Source organism: Astatotilapia calliptera, chromosome 23, assembly GCF_900246225.1.
Source record: "Astatotilapia calliptera chromosome 23, fAstCal1.2, whole genome shotgun sequence".
NCBI classification, from domain to species: Eukaryota; Metazoa; Chordata; class Actinopteri; order Cichliformes; family Cichlidae; genus Astatotilapia; species Astatotilapia calliptera.
The window spans coordinates 12,676,473-12,690,231 of record NC_039323.1 but is presented as its reverse complement, the minus strand read 5'-3'; the positions used below and the strand labels follow the sequence as shown (position 1 = coordinate 12,690,231).

The window sequence follows — 13,759 nt, the reverse complement described above, 5'->3', positions numbered from 1 at the left end:
CACTTCCTTAAAATTGCTGAATCGGCACACAGTGAACAGTTGCTGCTATTTGGGGTGCGTTTGTGGAAATATTCAGCGCGCCCGAAACCCTCTCAGTATTCGCTGAGAAGCGTGACGCAACAGACGTGCTCTCGGGCCGCAAAATCCGCTCGGGAGTCTGGGTGGAAATATCAGAACAAGGCCAGAGACATAGATGGAGGAGTGGGGTGTAAGTGGGGAGCTTTTCAGGATAGTGGCTTCCTGGCGTGTGGGTGTTTGTGTGTTGGGGTCAAATGTAGTTGCTTGATATCTATATCCTAGCAACTGAGAGTGAGTGATATCTTGTACAGCTGGAGCAGGGGATTGGTCAGAAAGAAGGCACAAGCCCCGCCTATTTTGGGTAGCCTAAGAAAAAATACCTAAATTCAAAACATCTCTCAAACTTTCTGCACTCTGCACTGTACCCTCCGGCACTTTAATCCAGGCCTGGTTGTGTTTTTAACTGTATTTTTTTTTTATTGTACTTTAATTGATTCTCATAGCTCAAACACAGCTATTGATCCATTTATGACAAGCTGATCATTCTGAAGCTTTCAGCAAAGTGAACTCTGGCATGACAACATGAATTCACCTTACACAGCTGTGCAGTATTACCCTGAGTTTCCCTTTCGGCGGTAAGTACCTAAAGGTTGTTGAAATTGATGACCTATACTCACACGTACTTATAGGGTAGACTGTATTGAGGTCATGTTTTTTTGCCTAATTAGTTAAACAATATGTGTTGCGTGGATTCGAAGTGTAGCTATACTCCTTCATAATGAGCCTTACATTAAGTTTAAAAGAATGATGTAGGACTTGCTGGCTGGGAATCTCCCTGCTCCTGTTTGACCCGCGCTGCAGTTCACGCTGTCTGGAGGTCCAAAACGGCCTGAGAACAGTTGTGTCTGCCTGGATCCTCAGCTGCTGCTGCTCGGTCCTGATATATTTATAAGGGCAGCATACTTATGGCAGCAATGCATGTGTAAAGGGCAATCAGGGCTGAAGGCAGGCAGATTACATGACATCTGGAGGTCCTCTTCTGGAGATTTTTGAACCTCAATGGGAGTGCATGTGCTAGTACTGTAGCTCTATAGGCTTTGATAATTGCACATGTTTTGCACCAAAACTACCTACATGAGTGTTTCTTCTCTCATTCTAAAATATTTAAATTCTTTAAATTCTTTGCAGATTGGATGTGTTCTGTGTGCTTTTTGCCCCTTTAAATTTACCATCACAGCACTCTTGTAGTTGAGTTTAACAGTTACATTTGTAATTTTTTTTTTTTAGTTTTTCTGTTTTGCTTGATGACAATTTTGACCGTTCTGGCTGTGGCACAAATTTGAAAACAATGTAACTGTTTTTGAAAAGGGATGAAAAGTATCTTCCTTGGCCTGTAAATCCCTCCACCTGTCTTGTATCCTTTGCCTTCTACGCCTTACCTTCCCTCTTGCACCAGATGATCAAAATAAAAGGAGGAGAAACTCTGGGGCTTTCTATTGTTTTTCACTCGTGTCCCTTTTCCAGCCTCGGCTGACGGATGAGGGGGAGAAGGTCTTAGGCCTTTGAAAAGTGATTAATAATGACACTGGAGAAGGACCCCGATCGGCTGGGCTGTTTGTTTTGATTGCATTTTCATCGGTCGGTGTGCACAACCTGCCAAGAGACAATAGCCATCCCTGTTTAGTGCTGACCTCTGCCCCAGTCTCGTCTGGAGGCGCTGCACTGTGTTTAAGTGGATGCTGAACAGCCTTTGCCTCGGGCTAACCGAAAACCTCTCAGAGTAACCAGACACCCAAACGCAGACAAAATGCAGCCAGAAAAGGGACAAAGCCCATCTTGAAACTTCGTTAATAAAATAAAACTGCTTTGAAATGATGATGAAAAAAGATAGAATATTGCATTTATGTGGTATGCATTTGAACGTGGACATGTGTGCCTTATTACAACAATGAAATTTTTTTTCTTAAGCACAAAGTAGTGCAGGACATCAGCAGGGTTAGGCTGCAGATCTTCTATTTTATTCTTCCATTAAACTGTTTTAGTGTATTTATAGGCTTGGATGGCTGTACACGCAGAACCTGATAAACAGCTTTAGTTCTGGATGCTGACTGGTGATCAGACAATACCAAGAAGCAAAGCTCAAAAGTCTTTTGGACAAGTTAATGGGATGTCAGTTAAACTAGTTCTTCTGTATTTTAAAAGAAAATTAAAGAATGAAATGGAGTTAATGTGAGGCACAGGTCACGTGGATGACCACACCTAAATCCTTTCTCCTTGAACACAGATGACAACTCACCTGCTCTACCTGCCATTTACCTGTTTTTTTTGTTTTTTTTTAAAGTCATCCTTTGTGATTTTTTTTTCCCCTCTTTGGCACGTTTCCTTCAAACTCCTCGTGTGCTCTTGTGCAGGCAGCTAAGCCACCAGGTTTTGATTTGTGTACTGCTGTAAATGCTTTCCTACAAAAGCGTGTTGGCGCTGTTCAAAGTAAAAAAAATAATAAAAATAAATCAATCACTATTTTGACATCTACTCTGAAGAGATACTGCTGTGATTTGGATGTATTCATAACAAAGCAACATGTTGATAAGGATGAAGAGATGGCTTTTATGAATCAGTAAGCCCTAACATAATGGATCAATTCAAGAATATCACAATTTATTTTACTATTATTCTTTACAATTTATTTATTTATTTATTTTTTGCTCTTTAATCTTCAGTGCTTCTGAAGAAACCGTATAAAATCCTGAATTTAAATGTATGGGACGATGTTGCAATTGCAAAAATAGTAGAAAAAAATAAGCATTTAAAACCTTATTCTGGGGCAAATTCTGCATTTTTAAAGCAGTTTATATTATATTATGAATTACTGTGAAAAATATTAATAACTCGGATGTCGATGTCACATGTTTTCTGTTGGCTGTACAACAATATGCACAAATAAGTTGATTAATTTTTTTTTAATTCGTAGATTTAAAAAACAAATAAATCTTGGCATCTATCTGTTGTCAGTTTAATTCCTTCTGTGACTTAATGCTTAGTCTTTAGCAGGAATGAGTTCTTAAGCAAAGGTACTAACAGCATATTGTCAAATAATGCCTTAAAAATTTGTTATGGAAGTACTGAAGGTATTTAGTGTTATACTTTTACACGTTTTATCCTTAGACTGTTAGTCTGGATGAACTGAAAGGATTTTACACTGTAATTGCAAACATGGATTTATTGGTACCTTCATTATGGCCATAGATGAATCTTTAGAAAGTCTTTATGCTCTTTATCTAGCGATCTTTAAACATTTAGCCTGCACAAAATTGATGTGACACAACAGATAAACAATCGCTGCCATCAGTAAATGTCATCTTAGTGTCTGTAGGCTGACGGCAGTCAACGAGGTGCACTCTTAGATATTCTTACTCATGCATTCATGTAAAAGGAGGATATCTGTGTTGCAGTTGGTTTGGGTGGGGCTTATTGCGTACAAGTTTGTAGCAGTTTTCATTTTCATTTTTACATTAACGAAACGTTAATGTAACATCACATTTGCTCTCAAACATTTTCAACAGCTGCCAATTTGAGAGTGTACAGCTGTAAACCACTGGTCAGTTTGAGTTCTGCAAAACTCATATTTTAGGTTTTTGTTATATATAAAAATCAAATGCATTCGATTTGCGGTGAACTTATTTTGTAAATGTGCTAGGTTGCACTCACATGTGAGTAGTTGACAATATTTAGCCAGTCAGAGAGAGATATACAGTATGCTTTATTCTTTTTAACATTCATATCTTTAAAAAATATATATTTATATTTTCATTACAATTTAAACACAAATCATAAACAAAAAGACTTTTAAAAACTGTAAAACATGTAAATATATTAAATTTGTCTGTTCAGTGGGGTCCAGTTGGTGTGTGTGGGGTCTGTGTTAGCAGTGTAACATAAATTTAGGATCTAGATGGCAACTATGCACACTGTGACTTTTTACATAAAGTAAGAGTACATACAATGAAATTAAAAATTAACAAATTAATAGCAAAAAAAGCAGAGAAGAAAAATCTGCTGGATTTGCTTGAGCATTTTCATATATGCTCTGGATCATAAACCCATGTGTATGCATATAAATAACAATATGTGTATATCTATTTAAAGAGCCCTGTGACTTTTCATAAAGATTTGAATAGTTGTATATTTATTGTTATTTGTAGATTGAGCTCTGTCTGCTTTCCTCATCATAATAATCATAATAAACTCTAAATACATTTTGAACTTTTCAGCTTGACTCAAAATAATTCTGCTTCCTTAAAAGAGCACAGAATGTCCAATTAGAGGCAATAAATTAGGTTATAGACTATTAATGCAGATGTCAACTATAGCTGTGTGAACACCTGAAAAACACTTTCTATATTGTTTTATTAACAGTTTGTAGTTTTCCTTCCCAAATGTGTTTTATAGCCACACAAAGTTGCCACATACTTGAGTACTTTTTTTCTCATCATCATCGCATTTAGCAACATTATTTTGGCCGACTTTCCTCACGTAGTGTATATGGTTCCTTACTTCGTAACACCATCACTTAAATATTGTACAGAGGGGCACAGCGTGCTGGAGGCGCTCTGCTGCTGAAAGGGCAAATCGTTACCGAAAACTATCCGACATAGGATGCGAAAAGTTTTAAAAGTCCCAAAATGTAGTTTTAGTTTTCAAATCTTATGTTGAGGTCAGATGCCACGAATGGCTTACAGGCTTCCCCAAAAACTTATATATTTAGGTTGGTTACAAGTTTAAAACAAAAATCACAAAAACGCAGCTGTGTGAGGAACCGTCCTTGTTAGTAGACTGGTTTAAAGGGGTGCGTGCTATTTTTGCAGCGGATCGACTGACCTTGAGACATTTATTAAATTCTTTTCTGGCTTTATTAAATTATTTACGTTACATTTCAGGTGAAAGAGGTCAGATGAACGATTTCACTGAAGCATTTTGGAGTTTCGGTTTGCTGCATATCGTGTCAGTTTAATTATTGTGCAGGTCTGATATACATGCAGCTTTTTATACAAGGCGAGCTGAAATACAGCTTCCTTGCAAGCCGCTGTAATTTATGATCAATCCAAGCTTTGTCGTGGTCCTAATGTTGCAGAAACATCTAACTTTACTCTATTAAATGTGTCTGGGCATGATTAATATGTAGGCCCTAATCTGTGACATCTTACCCATAATAATTCTTGAGCTTTGCAAAATAAATTCATCTCAGCTCTCAGCGCTCCCTCATATGAGCCTCCTGCATACGTGAAATTATTTGCTTCATTAGATATGCCTGTGTTTGTAAGACAGGTATTAATATCATTCATCACAGCGTTGGGGAATTCCAAAACCTAAAATAGTGCCAGCTTCAGATTATGGCCGCCCCATCGGCCTCCCTCCCGAGCTCGCCCAGCTGTACGCATACCACAAGTTTTAGCGGTGCTATCATATAGACGTTGGGGGGAATTCCGCCTGTCTCAGACTGCAGCGTGCGCCACTTCAGCAGGAACAATGGCGGGCAGAGCTCTGAAGCAGGTGTAATGTTTCAAGGCAGCAGGTCAAAGTGCCTCTGTCTGAATGGTACATAATCACCATTATGTGTAGTACAAATATTCAACATTATGTAGGCTGACTTCTTCACAATGGAAGTGCTCTTCATGAATGGCTGCCAGCAGGACTCCTCCTCCTCCTCCTTTATCTCCACTGGCTGGGTGGCCGCATCTTAGCACAGCACATCAGCTTTTATGTTCGCTGACTTTGCAACTATAAAACGCTTCCCTTTAAAATAGTTTTTCAGAAATGGCAGCTGTAAGTGAGCAGGAATGGGTGTAATAAAATGATTACAACTGATTGAGGGTGTCTTTCTGCAGACTCAGGGACCCTTCAGCTCGTCTGTCCTGGAGAGAGGGCTCATTCCTCACCACCATGTCCCAGAATCAGGCAGCACAGACAACTGACTTGTTCAGCCAAGATGTGTTCAACCAGCTGTTTGATATGCTCGACCAGTAAGTGAATACTGCCAAAAACAACAAAACAAGGGGAAAAAAAGGCCATAGTGAAATATTCATCTATGCACATATTTTAGATATTTGTGCGTTAGTTTTCACTTTGGGGATTTTTTTTCTTCTTTTATGTGGAAATTATAAACCATGTCAGCTTCTTTGCCTGACTTCCTTCTCACTTGCAGCAGTTATCCTCACACTTTAGTTTCTCTTTTTTTCTAGATTTGAATTTATCCATGTTTATGCCCCTGTGTAAAACTTGCCTATGGACACAACAACGTTATTTTCAGCCAGTGGGTAAAAGGTGGACTTAGCCACCGTGACGTCACTCACTTGTTTTTGGGTTAGGATAACCCCCCATTGTTTTGTTTTGTTTTGTTTTTTAAATCAGAAGTGATTGTATTTGGACAGGATGTAAAGCTAACAGTAACAAACTGCACAAATAAACTGTAAGAATGTGGGAGAGATACATCGATACCCTCTAATAAGCACTAATTAAGAGGCTACTAAAATACTAGAATTTCACCAAGCAGGACATAATTTCTTGTCAGTAAAGGCAGCAAAAGCAGTCCAGTTCATTAACTCTTTCAAAGTGGCCACATCCGTGGATAATTTATAAGAAAAAATTCACCCCCTCAGATTCATTATGGACTCAGACTGCAAGTTTCTACTGTAATGTTGGACTTTTTAACATGGGCGTCCATAGGGACTAACTCACCGACGGAGCCTCGAGTGGACATTAGAGGAACTGCAGTGTATGTTGACTTCATTTACCAGCTGCACTTCCATGCAGGCAACTATACACAATTTTGCTGAAAACTCCGAATGGTACTCGGTAGTTTTTATGACAACCGCGTGCTTCGCATCGACGGATGATGTCCTGGGAAATCTAATCTCAGATCTGGTCCAGGTCATCAATGAGCTCCAGGACAGTCTGGTGCAGCCTGACAGCATTGGATGGATCATCACATAAAGTCCCAGAGGTGTTCTACTGGATTTAGGTCAGATGAGCCTGGTCGATGGTATCAATTCCTTCGTTCTCCAAAAGCTGCCTATATTGTACCGCATGAGGTTCAGCACTGTAGTGCACCAAGAGGACCCGAAGACACACTGCACACTGCGCCTCCTGCTACCAGCAGTGATACTGACCCTAGCCAAATGCAAAACTAGTGGAAAAAACCATCAGAAAATATGTGGAGGAAAAAAATGTCAGTGGGCTTCACCTGTAAAACCATTCCTATTTTGAAATGGTTGCCCCTGTAGTGTGCCTATTGTTCAATTTAATTTAATTCAGTTTTATTTATGCTCTGCTACTCTGCTACTTAACTGACCAGATCAGTATTCTGTCAGTATAACTTCTATACTGATATTATATCAATTTCAAGTTTAACTGACTTGATTCTGTATTCTGATTAAAAATTGTTCATTTACGGGGTTTTTTTAGCAGTGTACTTTTTCTAAAAATGTTCATATCTGGAAACAAATTAGTTTCAATATTCATTTATTTGTCAATAATAACATCAACATTATTAAGGACTCTGTTATTAATTGTATAAATATACAGTTAACTTGTAAAAGAATTAATTTACAGTTGTATTTTAAAGTCTTGTTCTCTGGTGGCTCATTTGTCCCTGTGAGCTGGGTCAGTGTAGCTCTTATATATTTCAGTCAATAGCTAACATCCTGAATTCCTTTTGTATGTGTCAGTTTTATTCCTGTGTCATATTTCCTGAGCTATAGGTCGACTTAAGTAAAAAAAAAAAAGTCTCACTTTCCTCTCTCCCCCTTGTCTTCTGTTAGCTCTGTCTGTCTCTGCTCTGTTCACTGGGTGAGCAAACAGTGAGACTTTGCAGAGAGGCAGAGGGCACCGGTGCAAGAACAAAAGTCAGAGAGCTTCTGCTGCTAACCCTAACTTTCTCCCAGAGTAATAATTTTACATGTATCACAGCATGAAATCACAGGACAGATGAGAGAGAGGAGGGAGAGAGACACATAAGCCTGATCAATTTCACGCCCACACCACAATCTAGCCAAACTATCCCACACGCTAACGACATGGTGAACCTTGAAAGTTTACCCAGAATTCATTTTTTGAAGTCTGCGCCAGTGATTTATCAGAAAACGGATAAAACATCCGGCATGCCAGTAATCGATTCTGTTCCTCTGCGTTACAGACAGTTTATTCACACCGATGCACGCAGCTACACACTGCTATAAACAAGAATTTAGATTTGGACTCTTGGAGTGGGTCCAAAATTGATTTGAAATCAGTTCTTAACAGAGCTTAAATGGGTTTAATATTTAATGTGAATATCTCCTGGACTGTAAGTTATGAAGGCTCAAGAATTCTAGAAAATGTAGCACAAGTTAAAAACAATCACTGTGTACTCCAAAAGCTAAAAATATTCATAGTATGATGGGTCAATAAATTCATTGAAATCCCTGTAAATAAAAATCAGCAGATTCTGAGGGGGGGTGTATAGAAACGTTTCTCAGATTTGGTTTATTTTACATGGAACGACCCATTAATCTGTATTGTTGCTGTTTCAGATCTGCCATTCATTCAGTCCAGCCCATCGAGCTGAACTTCAGCGACAGTCCGGCCGACGGGTCGGCAGGAAACACCATTCAGATCAGCATGGACTGCATAACCATGCGTGAGCCGGATGAACCGCTTTCTGTAAGTACATGTGAGGTTTCAGTGGGAAAATAAATGATTTACTTTAAATTCTGCTGCCTGAGAACAAATAATTTATAAAAGGAACAATACAAGTAACCTATGACGTGCTCAGGATTGTTTGAGCCCATTATTTAATAATGCACAGTGCAACCAGTAAACTAAATAACCAGTTTTACTGCCTGTTTTTTGGTTCAATACTCACAGAAACAATCAAATATTTATTTTTGAGGGCTATTATTTTTTAACCAGTAAATTCCAAGGCCTTCATCTCATGCCCCAAAGCGGAAAACCATGCTTCTCCTTAAATGACTCACCATTATCTCGGTAGCTAATTATTTTGTGCATTTTTCATCATTTATGAGCTGTATGCTATCACTTTCATTCTGAGTTGATTGGATTCACAGTGTAAATTACATATGTTGTAAAACACAGAACCTCCTTTCAAATTACCAATGGAATTTCCCTGGGAAGGTTAAGAGAAGGTGGTGCAGAGTGGTTCCACACACCGGTGAAGAAAGGTCTGTTTTTTCCTGAGATGTTGTCTGTAAGCTGGCGATTTTATCTGATTTAGCCTGAGCTGTGCTTGACCTGGGTGGCTCCTCTGAGACAGGTAGTGAGTTGATGGTAGCGCGCGCCTGTCACTGTCACATGACGCATCCCTCTTTGGACACAGAAGGAGTTCAAGCTTGCAACATCTTAGTACAGATAGTCTGATTTTTCCAGTTTCACCACATATAACAAGACGCAGCTGCAGTGGAAGGAAAATTATAGAAGAATTTTATATCAGGAAACGTGTGAAACCCACCTTTGCAAGTACTGCTTCTCTGCAGCTGCTTGGCTGTACGCTTTTCAGGCATCAACACAATCAGCTAACTGCTAATCAAAGCTCTGTAAGAAGTCCAGCATCCATGAGAAGAAGATTTAAAAAGAAGATTGGTGAAGTCAGGCTAGTTCAGGTGTAATGATTTGCTACCTGCTGGTTTGCCACAGAGCTACGGTTAGGCTGATATAGTCACATTTAGCAAAGAAAAGATGGATCATGAGGGTTGAACCGTTATCAATAAAAGGTTCTATCGAGGGTCTCTGATGGGCAGAGACGAACACAGTCAGGCAGGAAGAAAATGCCGAAAACTAACGTAGCATCAGACAAGAGAACCTCTAAGATGGTCCATCCACGTCTTTGTGGTTTATATTCTTCAGTATGAAAAGTCCTGATACCAAGCTTATTGTCCTCGTTAAACTCTTAGTAGGCCCAAGATATAAATACTAAAATACTAAATAAATAAATACTGGGTGTCCAGGACATTGTGCGTTTCTAGAAACTGAGCTTAAAGATGTGCTGCGTATAAGCAGTGCTGATAAAAAGCTGAGCACTGAATAGTTTCCTTGGGGGTTGGGTCTGTTTTTAAAAAGGAAAAAAAAAAAAACGAGAAGATAAAAAGATAAAAACCTCAATGCAGGAGATGTCAGGGCCGGAAACACGTTCGACACATGATTGGCTGTTGGCTCTGATGATTATACCAGCATATGCATACAGGTGAATGCTGCCGTTTTTATTTACAGTGTTTATATGTGACAACTATAAAGTGTTTCTACTCCCATTTTTCCCATTTCTAGGTTTTTCATGTACACTCTTACTTAGTTTTACTATGAAAAATTAAGGAATGATCTCAATTTTTGTTGTATCTTCCATATTTCTCATGCTTCTTTGCAGCTACGCAGCCGGTTCTGGTATTTTTCTTTACATTTGTGCAATGATGGCATCCTTAGCAGCGACGCTTTCATTGCACATCCAGCCTGCACTGATGGGGGATAGTGTGTGAAGGCTTTAACAAGGAAACTCATTCCTAAATCATCTCTCTTGCTCTAGATCAGTGGTTTTCAAACTTTTTCTGGTATGCCCCACTTTAGAAGCCCCAAAAAGTTCACATCCCACACCTCACCATATTTTTTGGTGAAAGAAACGATCGGGGCTGAGTTTTAGTTAAACAAAGTTCAGCTCAGTTGTGTCAGTTTCACCCATCTTTTCACCTCGGTCTTCTCTGCGTCTCACAGAGAAAACGCTGAGTTAAAACACAGGTTTGTAAATCCATGTTTGACCTGTAGCACGGGGCATGTCCTTGTCAGCTCTGCTGCTCAGCGATGATGTGCACGCTCCCCTCCCAGTGCAGGAATGCCGTTGTCCAGCCAGGGCGGGAAAAAAATAGCAAATAAAAATTTTGTTCGGGGAGCTGAGTAACGTTACACTGCGCATCCCCCAAGGGGGCCTGTGCTCTCTTGAACTGATGATTAACGGCTCTACCCCCACCACCCACTTTCCACTTTGTGCACCAGAGAGGGGCGTGGTGCAGCGATTGGCACAGCAGCAGATCTGGCAGCATCGCTGTGGGCTAAAAGCTCGCTCCGGTGGCTGCTTGCCAATCACCAAGCCCCAGCCGTTATTACAGAGTCATACCTCTGTTTTGATGAAAAGCTGCGGTGGGCGAACCCACCCTCAACTTGCCCCCCTTCCTCTTCCACCCATGTGGAGGTGTGCCTCTTTCATGAGTCATTAGAATGCAGCTCACTGTTTAGTGCCCCGGGGGACTTATTTGTATTGTGTGGGCTTTACGTTTAATGTGAAATTCCTTTTTATTCTACTTTTTTTTTCTTTCTTTCTTTCTTTTTTTTTGCACTGTAGCTGCAGGGCAACAATTTAACGCAGCACCTGCCTCTGTTGTAGAGGTCCCAGGTCTCATCTATCAGTACGTGTCTTCTCCATGTAAAGGTTGTGGAGGTGGGGTGGCAACGAAGGGGGAAGGAGAGGGTAGAATAACATGAAGGAATGTAGCGGGGATCGTGGCAGGAGAAACGCTATATCCTACCCCAAACAGCTGATTTTACAGCCAGATAAAGCTGTGATCAGCTGTGCGTGGAAGATGCAGTTGTCGAGCAGAGGCACCGAGGTGCTTTTCAGTCGCAGGTTAGAGTTTAAACAACTTTACAGAGGAGTAGCTCAATCAACACGAGGCTCCTTCGAGATCTAATTACATGTTTGTGTTTGGATTTTTTTCCCCTCACCTACTGTGTGTCTCGGCGTGAGTGCCCCTGTGTTCAGTGTTTGTGCAGATGCAGATGAGGGGTTTTCTCTTTTGTTTCCCACATTTAACAGAGCTGAAATTAATGCTTTTTAATGCAGACTTTAGCACATGTGGTGCGCTTGTTACCACAGCGTTTGAGCCCTTTCCTCCAGCCTTTACCTCCCAACGTTATTTTTTTTTCTCTTTCTAAGCAGCGAGAGGCTTGGCGTCAAACTTTATTCGTCAGGACATCACACTTTATTTAATCCGAAGCAAACTGGTGCATGAAGTAGACAGCCATAAAGCGCTCCTTTATTTTGTTTTAATGCTCCACCAGTTTGCCTCCAGCACTTAAAGGTGAAGACCAAAGAACGGTTGCTTGCCACGGTCCACTTGAATGACTGTTGATTTGGTAAGAAGTCAGAGTTTAGATGTGGGGATGTGGGGCCCCTGTTACTTTCTTTGTTGGTCATGGTGAGCTGTGTTTTTACGCCGCAGTTTCATATGGTGCCGGGTTCAACAAAAAAACATGCAGGTTGTGACCAGGTGAAAACATCTTTCAGTAATAATGTTTTCTACTGTTTGATAATATTTTATCTGTCTCAGAATGAGACTTTAGAGCCGACTGTGCACTCGAGTGTGGCTGGTCCAGATGTGGTGAGGACACAGGCTTAACTGAAGTCTGTGCATATCTCATAAAGATGTGCTTTTTTTTTTTTTTTTTTTATAAACAAGGGTGTGAAGAATATTTTTCCAGTCCAGGTGATTTTCTTAAGAGGAAAAGTTAGAGGCTCTTCAGGGATGCCAGCAGGAAAAACCTGTTATGGATATTATTTTAAGAAATATCATGTTTGAAACCAGGTTTTTCAGCAGTATTGTGAGAGCTGGGGCAGAAAAAACAGGGTTTTACTGCTCAGTGGTTTAAAATCTTTAACTAGTTTATATGTTTTTATTCAGTAAAAGAAACTTTGAAATTTCCTTCTGCACGGCGTCTGTGGTGATCAGATAAATGAAAAAGCAGCGATTCTGTTTGAAATAAGCGGCTGAGTCTCTGTGCTCATTGTTGGTGATACTGGAGGATATTGAAAAGCGGGCCGTGCGAGTGATCATGTTTTCAGAGCCGTGATCTACATTTCATTTTCTAGTGCCAGAGTTTTTCCTGAGTAGAAACATTTTTGGCATTCTCCAAAATGATTTTAACTGTTTCATATATGCAAACAAAATGAGCGTTTTTCTTTATCAGATTGTCAGAAATAGCACAACGGAGAGATTTCTGTTAAAGTAGGTAATAAAGATCAACTCCAGTAGGCCCATTTTGAACCAGGACTCGACAGAGCGTATAAATATAGAAAAAGAACACTTTTGAAACAGATGCAAAGTGCTTTACAGAAACATTTAAATAGATTCACACGGAAAACTCAAAAAGAACAGGTTACACATTTAAACCCGACCAAAGAGTGCGAATACTCGGGGCTCATGCTTGACCCGCACATGGACCTTGAGGCGTTCAGTACTTGAACCTCCAGAAGCTTCAGCTCGGAAACTAAAACTAAAAGTGGGTTTCCGTGGTTGCAGGTGAAGTTGAAAAGTTAAAATACTTTCCATCTTCTCAGTGTGTGAAGTTTAGATTTTAACGGAGTCTGCAGCACTGAATTTGAGCCCTTTTACTTACCAGTATGTATGTGACACAGTGCTAAAACAGGTGTAAAAACATCCCGGCTGCTCTGTTAATGCAAAGATGCCCAGCACATTGTTTTACAGTGTCGTCACTTGTCTGATTATTTGTATTTAAATAAAAGAATTGAATTAGCGTGCAAAAGTGTGACTCTGCAGCCATTTGGTCAGTGAAGGTCGTAAAAATCATTGCTGAAAATGTTCCCAGTTTCTCTTTCATTTATAAAATGTGTCTGTGGATAAATTAGCTTCCCTAAAAGCAGCTTCAGTGATTCAGGATTTGGTGGCAGTTGATTGTGAGGATTTTGGGA

At 40.0% G+C, this 13,759-nt stretch overlaps 1 protein-coding gene across 3 annotated transcripts in view; it reads left to right on the top strand.

Annotated features, from left to right (window-relative positions):
• Positions 1 to 429: 429 nt before the first annotated feature.
• The window catches only part of tp63 (tumor protein p63), a 34,410-nt gene continuing 21,080 nt past the window's right edge, over positions 430 to 13,759 (top strand). Inside the window, exons 1-3 of one of the 3 annotated variants that reach the window (XM_026157698.1) lie at positions 430 to 653; positions 5,904 to 6,038; positions 8,586 to 8,715. In XM_026157698.1, the coding sequence (XP_026013483.1) occupies positions 601 to 653; positions 5,904 to 6,038; positions 8,586 to 8,715 (318 nt within the window). In that variant the 5' untranslated portion in view covers positions 430 to 600. The remainder of the gene's footprint in view (positions 654 to 5,903; positions 6,039 to 8,585; positions 8,716 to 13,759) is intronic. The other 2 variants (XM_026157694.1, XM_026157695.1) reach the window with 2 other exon arrangements.